Below are 9035 nucleotides of genomic sequence, written 5' to 3'. Positions count from 1 at the left end.
GAAAGTATGCTTGAGATGGTTTTTGAATACACAAGCTGGCCTTTCACCAGCTACCTCTCAATAACTGTTTTGTGGAACCATAAAACCCATTAGGGCCGTTAGGTGGCCCAGTAGATAGAGCACTGGACTTGCAATACAGAAGACACTAGCTGAAAGACCCTGGGCAAGTCACTTAACTTGATCTTACCTTGATCTTTCCCCTTCTGAAAAGAGGGGATGATAATAGCACCCACCTTCCAGGGTTGCTATGAGGATCAAATCAGATTGAGTCCTACAATAACAGTAGCTAGCATTGTTAAAACATTTTAAGGTTTGCAAAGCACTCCAAGTTGTTGGCATTATCTGTGGGCTACTGTGTTGTGTCTAACACTACTGATCAGGTAATTGTTCCTAACTGGGTTGTTGTTCTCCCAAGTGGAACTGACTGGCCCGTGTGGTTTCTGGGAAACTGCTGTGACAGAGGACAATTGGTGCATGTAGCAGCCCAGTCTTCTGGTTCAAGCTAAGAGGAGTCCTCCTCCCCTCCGCCCAGGTAGTCTGCCTCAGTGACCATTCATCCATCCTTAAAGGAGAGCTGGAGGCAAACCCCACACGGGAGAAGCATCTCCACGTTGGAAAGCCTAGGCCTGCTCTAAACAGATCAAGCCTGGGAGCACAGAGAAGAGGCGTCCCCTTTAAATGCAAATCACTCCCAGCTCCAGACACACACACATCTCGGAGAGTGGGAGGCGGGGGAACCAAGGCCGGACCACTGCAGCAGCGCAGGCAGGCAGGCAGGCAGGCAGGCAGGCAGCTTCTGCTGGGATCTGTCCAGGTCAGTCCTTCTTCGTGGGGCCAGTTGCTGGATTGTGGGGGATGGAGCACACGGGGTCTGAACATGCCCTTTCAGAGAGCTGGTCGCTGGGCAGAGCGATCCACTTGGGAATGCTGAGCCGAGTGCTCCTGACAGCTCGTTACACACCCCTTGCCTAAGTGGGGCAGGATGTCGCTGGGTGGCTTGGTGGCCGTGGGGGCCACGCACTGGCTGGAGGCTGCCCCACCGACACAAAGGCTAGCAGACATGCCCAGACACCCACACTCACACATGGATCCTTCTCCTCATGGACCGAGGCACATGAGGCCAGATAGAGGGAAAGCTGCTTGAGAGGCCGGGCCTGCTGCCCTGTTAGGCTCTGCATCCCCAGCACCTAGGGCCATGCCAGCCATACAGTAGGTGCCTAATAAATGCCTGTTGATTAATAATAACAGATCACTGTTCTAGGGCACTTCAGTGGTTAAAAAACACATTGCCCACAACCACCCACCAGTACAACCACCTCCATTTTACAGGTGAGGAAACTGAGGCTAAGAGAACGATTTGTCTGGGATCACACTGCTAGCATCTGGGACCCTCTGGATCCCACATCTCCTGACTGCAGTTCCAGCATTCTCTCCAGTCAAACTGGAGCACACAGCGCCATGCCAGCCATTAGCACGGAGAAAAGCACATACACAGCCAGTCACGCAGACACCCTTCAAAAGGCAACTGATAGCAATTCCTCTCCCTGAGTCAGGGGGGAGGGAGGGCCCAGGGCCAGGTCTGTGTTGGGAGTGGCCCCTTTGACTTGAGCTGGCCAGCTTTGTGCTGTACAGAACAGTAGGGCGATTCCTTGGATGGCAAGGAAAGGACACATTGAAGCTCTGTCCTATGGATGAATAACGGCACATACATCCCTGGGGGGGGGGGCTGGGAACTGAAGCTAGCAGGTCCCCGACCAAGAAAGGGGATCCTCTCTAGAAGGCCAGAGTGCTGGGCACAGAACCAGGACATTATTCTCTGTAGATGACCTGGTAGCCCTGGCACAATAACCAAGGCACCTCCTTCACGCAACCCCAAGCCTCAATCCCCACTTGGCTCTAGGAACGTTTGTTCTGCCCAATGTAGGGACAGCTGCCCCTCCTTCTACTTGTCCTGGGCTGATTCCCCCCTCTTCTGGGGTGTGTGTGGGGCAGACGGAGCACACCCTAAAACAGGGCACGGGGAAGTTCGCCATCCAGAGCTCCTGGGCTGCAATAGCCCCTCAGTCTGCCCTTTTCACTAAAGCAGGAGCTTTGAGGCTTATAAGGGAGGGCAGAGGTACCCGAGGGCTGGGCTTTAATATCATTAGTAGCAAGCTAAGCCAATAAGCAAAAAGTGGGACAGAAGAAAAGCTGGTTGAGACCTCCCTAATCATCCCCCATCATCCCCCACCATCACCAGAGTGAGTCTGCTCAGACCTTCTCCCTGGTCCCACCTGCCAAGGGCCCAGAGCTCTGCTTGCCATCTGGCCAAGCACTGTCTCAGTTGGACAAACACTGAATCACAGGACCCAAAGTGGGCGACATTGCCCCCCTGGAGATGTTGGAACAATGGAGGCGGGGGCGGGGGTGTAGGAGAGACTCAGCAGTAGCCTCAGGTGCAACTGGGGCGTGTTGAATAAAAATAACGGGGTAGTGGAAGCATAAGGAAGGAAGAGAAGAAAATTTTGAAAAACTGTTCGTACATGTTTCATCTGTTGTGTAACAGAGTTAAAGTCATAATGATTACGTTATTTTCCAAATAAACACACAATATGCAAGTTACAGCCTATCACTGGTCAAGTCAGCCAACGGTCTTAACAATGCATTGGCAGGAGAGCGTGTAGCACATCATCGAGGAGTCCAGAACACACTGGCAGGAATACATGCATGTAACGACCTGTTTACAACAAGATACTGTACAGTTACATGACATAATATTGCATCAGCAAAATTTCAATGCAGGAAAAGAATCACAAATTTACAATAAATTAGTAAATTTAAGATACATCATTTAAAAATTTTTATATTTATTGAAATGATGTAAATTTAAAAAACAAAACTGTTAAAGGGTTAAAGAAAGTAGGTTTCCAAGGGATGCTGAGTAAATTTTTTTTTTTTTTTGAAAAGGGGACAGTATGACAAATACGTTTGGGAACTTCTGCACTAGGCCTATAACCCAGGCCCTATCCTTGTAGAGCTCACAACTGATGAACAACCTTGGTCCTGGTGGTGTGTATGTGTGTGTGTGAAATGCCTAGCAATTTAAAGTTTGCAGAGTTCTTCCTACATAGTAATCCTGTGAGGTCGTTTTACATATATTGATACACCCATTTTTACAAATGATGAAAGGAAGGTGCAGAAGGGGCCTGGAGTCAAACTCCGGCCTCCTGGCACCAAGCCAGGGACACTCCATTGTAACACCTGAGTCTGACAAGAGCAAAGGAGCACAGGCAAAGGGCTATGAGAAATCTGAGGAGGGGGTGATCACTCTCAGCTGGGCAGAGGGAGAGGACTTGGGAAAGGCTTTTAGGGAGGAGGAGACACTTGAGCCTGGTCTTTAAGAGAGGGTCCAACTTCAACAGGGCGAAGATGGAGGGATGAGGAAGGGGAAGGAAAGGGAAGAAGCTTTGATTAAGCTCCTACTGTGTACTGGGCACTGTGCTAAGGGCTTTCCTAACATTATCCATGCCCGGCATGGACAGTGACATAGATGAAGCCATTGGAAATGGGAGAGGGAACGACAAGGGGGTACTCTAAAGGAGAGTAGGTGAGATTGGTCAGTGCATGGAGAAGAGTAGCATGAAGAAGGCTGGAAAGGCATTTAAAGCCAGGTTGTGGAACACTTTGACTATCTAGGTCAGAAATGTTATGCTTTAATGAGTAGGAAATGTGCCCCCCACCCTGGCCCTCAGTTTCTCCACGAGTACTGCACAGTAAATGTTGGACCAGGGCCCACCTCACTCAGAATCCATTCTGGAGAAGATAAGGTGAGGGTGGGAGGACAGCTCTGCGGGACCTCCTCTAGGCCATGAACTCAGGATTCCTGGCCCCTTGGACAACTGTGGAGTCTTAGCCTTCCAGGCCAGGCCCCGGCCAGAAGGGGCCTCAGAAGGCATCTAATCTAACCTATACTTGAATGGGAGTCTCCTCCAAATTGTCTCTGATCAGTGGGCATCTACTCAGCTTCAAGGCCTCCAGCGATGGGGAACTCACTACATCTTGGGGCAGCCAGTACTACTTTTGGACAGCTCTGATGATGTCTCTCCACAACTTCAAGCCACTGCTCCTTGTTCTCCCCTCTGGGACCATGCCCCAGTGTCCTTGCCTCCAGAACATCTCATCATGACTGCAGCCCATCAGTCTCTCTCTTCCCCAGGCTTACTCCCCAAGGGCACCCCAACCTCTCAGGAGCCAAGCCTGGACGCACACCGACATGGACGACAAGAAGAAGAGGAGAAGCCCTAAGCCCTGCCTGTCGCAGCCTGCACCCCCTGCCGGTGCACTGCGCAGGGTCCCGGTCCCTACCAGCCGAAGTGCCTCCTTCTCCTTGGGCCTGCCCCACCTTCCATCCCCAAAGCAGCGGACCAAGTTTAAGAGGTAAGCCGGTCTGCTGGGGACTGCGGGCTCAGCTCCAGTATGTCCTACTCCCCTCTCCCCACGCAGCTGAGGAAAGCATCAGGGACAACTGTCCCTGTACCACAGACAAGACCAAGGCCTAGAGAGGGCCAGTGACTCGTCCGAGAGTCACATGAGGAAGCAGGGTGGAGCTGGGGCTGCAGGCTGGTGGTGCTGCCTCCCAGGGCTCAGGATGAGAGGGCAGCCCTCCCACCCCTCAGACACCTTTGAGCTAGCAGTTCTGGAGCCTGGAGGTCTACAGTCACCCCCTGTGACTGACCAGTGGCTCCTCTGCCCTCTCCAGGGTGACCAAGGAGAAGTGCCGCCCCGTGCTAGCTGGTGGAGGGGGTGCCCCAGCAGGCACACCCTTGCAGCACTCCTTCCTGACAGAGGTGACTGGAGTCTACGAGATGGAGGGAGGACTACTCAACCTACTCAATGACTTCCATTCTGGCCGGCTCCAGGCCTTTGGTAGGTTTGTAAAGCGTGTGGGGAGGAAGCGGGGTATCACGGAGGAGGGCTCTTGTTAGCCCAAAGTCTGGGGTGTCACGATTCAATTTAGTTTGAGTAATTAGGATTAGAATGTAAACTCCCTGAGGGTAGGGATGAATTCCTAGAACAGTGCCTATCACATGGCAGGTGATTAATAAATGCTTATTAATAAATGCCAGGGCTTTAAGCCTGAGGCTCTCCCTTTCCTACAGGTTGGGATCTGTGATCGAGCCAGGGATGTGGGACCGAGGCCCCTGAGGCAGAACCTAAATAAGGTTGGCCTTGTGGGATGAGCTTTGAGCTCCCAAGGCTGTGTGGTCAACCTCCTTCCACGGGGCTGGGCTGTGATTGGCACTGGGCTTCTTGGCCGGGCAGGGAAGGAATGTTCCTTTGAGCAGCTGGAGCATGTTCGAGAGATGCAGGAGAAGCTGGCTCGGCTGCACTTCAGCCTGGATGTGTGTGGGGAGGAGGACGACGACGAGGATGAGGCCGAGGCCGAAGGGCTGCCCCAGGAGCAGAAGAAAACCGTGGCTGATCGAAACCTAGACCAGCTGCTTAGCAACGTGAGCTGGGGATTGGGACTGTGGGGAAGCTGGGAACGGGAATCCCATGATCCCTCTGAGCCAGTGGGTACCCTTGTGGGGCTGGGGCCTGCCCCAGGATCCTGGAGATGTGGGCACCAGCTTCCCTCAACCCGGGACCAGCCAGGAGTGTCTCCATTAGCCAGGGCTCAGGCCTACCTTTCTGACTCCTCTCTCCCCTTGCAGCTTGAAGACCTCAGCAACTCTATGTATCCTTTGGAGGGGGTGAGTGGCTTTGTTAGGATCTTCCCTGCCACCCTGAGGTGATTATTAAGCTAGTAGGGACTGAACTGGACCACAGGATTTAGAGCCTGAGGGATCTTACAGCGCCCAAGGTCACACAGTGACAAAAACAGGATTCTAACCCAGCTCCTCTGACTCCACCTGCCCACGGATGTGGGCTCTCCCTTCCTAAAAAAAGGATTTGCTAAGCAGCCAAATATAGTGGGTGAGATTGGAGGGGTTAAGATTTAACCTGGTTATAAGGCTGATTTTCAAGGACTTCAGACAATTAACTCGGATCAGAAGCAGCACGGAATTGGGGAAAGAGTATTTCACTTTGATTTAAGTGACACTTTGGTTCAAATACTGCCAGTGCCTCCAACTGTCTAGCTGCAGCATGAGGATAATACCTGCCTCGGAGAGCATTTGGTAAATCTTTTAGCTTACAGGAAATGAATGAAATCATCACAACCATGTCAGACCTGAAAGGGAACATCTAGCTCAACTCTCATTTATCAGATAATGAAGTAGAGGCCCAGAGAGGGGAAGGGATTTTCTCAAGGTCACAAAGCAAAAGCCGTCTATGGGGAGAGATGAACAAGGTGCCCTTTAGTCGCTTTGGCCTGAGCAGTCTTATTCAGGCCAGGCTTGCTAGATGAAGCATGTCTTAGCTGGAGTCCTTAGCACTTTGAAGGAAGAGGGCTCTGGAGAGGGGGCCTGTGGACTCCCCAGGAGGGGCTGGAGCCCAGGCCCAGGCCATGCCACCAATTTCCCTTAACTCCTCCTGCCTGCAGACAGAAGCTGCACCTGGCAGAGAACGCAGAGCCTGAGGAGGCACCCACGGCCTGAGGGGAGGCCCTTGCCTGGGACCCTTTCAAACTTGCTCTCAGCCTCAGTTTCACCACGATGGCTGGGTGAGCAGCTGGCCTCTCTCAGATCTGAGGGGATGAGAAAGGAGCCCAGGCCCCTTCATGACCTGACTCTGTGACCTTGACTGGGACCTGGCCACAGCCCTTGGAACTGTGTGACCCTGGGCCTTCTGACCCCAAAGACCCAGACATATGACCCTTTCTTGGGACTCGAGGCCCTCTGACCGCACACGACTCTGAGTTCTGACGCAGGCTGTGACCCCCAGGTCCTCTGACCTCACATGACCCCAAGCTCTGACCAGACTGTGCCCTCCGACTTCACGCGACCTTGACCTCTGACCCAGGCTGTGATTCCCTCTGGCCCCACTGGAGCTGCTCAGGCCTGGCCGCAGGCAGCTGAATTAAACCTAAGGATGGACGGACGCGCACTTGGTTTCTGTGTCTTCATTGGCTCCTCCCACTGTACGTGAAGTTCTTCTCCGCCAGTCCGCAGCCTGAGATCCGGGCCTTCGCCCCTGAAGAGGGAGGGGAAAGAGAGGGGGTTGACACCGAGATGGGGGCGGGGCGGTCTCGTTTACTAGGGGCGGCAGTGACGCATTTTCATGGAGACGGGCGGGCGGGCACGTTTCCGTCTCCATGGAGACGTGGGCCTGGCGATGACGAGGATTTGATGGAGCCGGGAAAGGACCGGACCGTTGAGCCTCAGGCCGGGACATGGAGCTCCAGGAGCTGGTTCGGCGCGTGACGAAGCTGCAGGTGGGAACCAGGCCGCCATCCTTCCGGGATGGCCCCTCGCCGCCCAGGACTCCCTGCTCGCCCCCGTGCCCTCCCCCGGGATTCCCCCCTCCCCCACTCCGCCAGGCGTGACCACGTCCACCCGTCCCCCAGGCGTGTGTGAGGGGCCGTCAGACCCGGCGGCGGCTGCAGAGCTTGAGAGCCGAGTACGAGGAGGTGGTGCGGCAGGTGGAGGGCGACCTGAGCGGGCAGCTGCGCTGGGTGGGACGCTGGCTTCCGAGGCCCGTTTTCTCCCCAGAGACGCGGGTAAGTGGGTAGGACCTCCCGAGGGCTGAGCCCGGCTTTTTGCGGGGAGGGCGGCTGCTCAGCCCCGACATCCTGTCACGGGCCCTCCCTTCTCTCCGCCGAGCCGCATCCTCGCCTTCCTCCTCCCTCCAGGGGGCCGGAAGGGAGGGAGTGGTTGGGGAAGTACCCCTGGCTCTGTCCTGATTGCTGATAGAGAAGAACCTACGGCCCCAGGGAAGGAGGAGGCAGCAGCCTGGGCCCAGGTCCGGAGCCCCGCAGCAGACTCCGGAGTAAAGAGCCCAAGAGAGATGGAGGCTGGAAGGAACCGTCCCCCGTGAAAGGGCCTGACCAGGGAGCTGGTCCTGGCCCTCAGCATGGCCTCAGGATGGAGGCTGGTGACAAGGCATTGACAAGGGACCCAGGTAGGTCCTGGGTCCAAGGCTCTTCTCCCTAATGAACCCAAGATCCCTAATTCCAGGCTAGAGCTAAAAGGGAGCAGGGGGCATTTTTAGAGGGGACAGGTATTTCTGGCCAGTTTAGAGGCATTCTCTGACACATATTTCAATGTCTCCATATACACAGAGGTTCTGGAGCTCACACTGCCCTCCCAACCTGCCCAGCTCCAGAGACTTCGAAGACATCTGGCCATGGAAATGCTATGGCTACAGCAGGCCATTGTCAGTCGAAAGAAAGTAAGGCCCTGGTCTTCCACTGCCTCCTGTCAGCTTTCCTCGGTTTCCCTCCCGTACAAATGCACCCAGGCCATTCTCAGCCTCTCATGACCTTTCCCAGTTTTTACATCCTCTTTTTTAACTTTTGAGCTGAGGAGGAAGGGTAAAGCCCCCAGGGGAGCCTTTGGCTTCACCCTGAAAGCTCCATTGCCTCTTCTTTTCCACAGTATTTGCTTCTCAGACAAACACTGGATTTCCCAGAAGATTAGTTGGAGAGGATCATACCTCCAGTAATGGGACCACCAGAATGCCATCCTCTGAGTGACCAGGCTGCTGACAGGACTGGGCTACTTCTTAAGCTGGGAAGCAGATACTCCTGGCAAGGACCTCACCGTGGCTCCCTACTGCAGACTTCTGTGCTCTAGCCCCTCCAGTGGGGCAGAGTGAAGTCAGGGCACAACTTTGGCTTTGTCTTCAATGCTGATGGCAACTCTGTACAGCAGGACCTGTCTTTCTCCATCCCCTGGCCAGAGGATTGGGACTTGATGACAATTAGAGGGGAGAGTAAGGGAATCAGGCCACTGGGTTATAAGAGGAATAAAACTCCTTCTATTTAGGAAGTCGGGTCATCCATCTGTTTGACCTGATATTTCTGTGTGCCATGAGAGGTACTTTTTGTACTCAGCCCAAGCCAGCTGGGCCTTTCTGACAATTGCCCATCAATTGCATGGGGGGGGGGGGGGGGG

The 9035-nt window shown here is 54.2% G+C and overlaps 3 protein-coding genes across 9 annotated transcripts in view; 2 read left to right on the top strand and 1 right to left on the bottom strand.

The window, feature by feature from the left end:
* The first annotated feature begins 733 nt into the window (after positions 1 to 733).
* CCDC28B (coiled-coil domain containing 28B) lies at positions 734 to 7021 on the top strand. 3 transcript variants are annotated; one of them, XM_027864418.1, is made up of 6 exons: positions 734 to 814; positions 4196 to 4416; positions 4739 to 4905; positions 5302 to 5489; positions 5694 to 5716; positions 6524 to 7021. In XM_027864418.1, exons 2-6 carry the CDS (start codon positions 4253 to 4255, stop codon positions 6576 to 6578), a joined length of 597 nt encoding a protein of 198 aa, XP_027720219.1. In that variant the 5' UTR covers positions 734 to 814; positions 4196 to 4252; the 3' UTR covers positions 6579 to 7021. The 3 variants fall into 3 exon arrangements, with proteins under 3 accessions (XP_027720219.1, XP_027720220.1, XP_027720221.1); XM_027864419.1 differs by having other exon boundaries at positions 5694 to 5732; XM_027864420.1 differs by lacking the exon at positions 734 to 814 and having other exon boundaries at positions 4096 to 4416; positions 5694 to 5732.
* The window catches only part of TMEM234 (transmembrane protein 234), a 16929-nt gene continuing 10431 nt past the window's right edge, over positions 2538 to 9035 (bottom strand). For 2 of the 4 annotated variants that reach the window (XM_027864423.1, XM_027864428.1), the window contains one exon: positions 7007 to 7113. In XM_027864423.1, coding sequence (XP_027720224.1) covers positions 7043 to 7113 — 71 coding nt within the window. In that variant the 3' untranslated portion in view covers positions 7007 to 7042. Of the gene's footprint in view, positions 2717 to 6986; positions 7114 to 9035 lie in introns of those variants that run through there. The other 2 variants (XM_027864427.1, XM_027864424.1) reach the window with 2 other exon arrangements.
* Positions 7156 to 8909, top strand: IQCC (IQ motif containing C). 2 transcript variants are annotated; one of them, XM_027864430.1, is made up of 5 exons: positions 7171 to 7354; positions 7487 to 7639; positions 7833 to 8040; positions 8201 to 8310; positions 8517 to 8909. In XM_027864430.1, exons 1-5 carry the CDS (start codon positions 7313 to 7315, stop codon positions 8556 to 8558), a joined length of 555 nt encoding a protein of 184 aa, XP_027720231.1. In that variant the 5' UTR covers positions 7171 to 7312; the 3' UTR covers positions 8559 to 8909. The 2 variants fall into 2 exon arrangements, with proteins under 2 accessions (XP_027720232.1, XP_027720231.1); XM_027864431.1 differs by lacking the exon at positions 8201 to 8310 and having other exon boundaries at positions 7156 to 7354.

The sequence above is a fragment of the Vombatus ursinus genome, unplaced genomic scaffold (genome assembly GCF_900497805.2).
Source record: "Vombatus ursinus unplaced genomic scaffold, bare-nosed wombat genome assembly UNPS02014775.1, whole genome shotgun sequence".
Lineage (NCBI taxonomy): Eukaryota > Metazoa > Chordata > Mammalia > Diprotodontia > Vombatidae > Vombatus > Vombatus ursinus.
The sequence above is the reverse complement of the archived record's forward strand: the minus strand, read 5'-3'. Positions and strand labels throughout refer to the sequence as shown.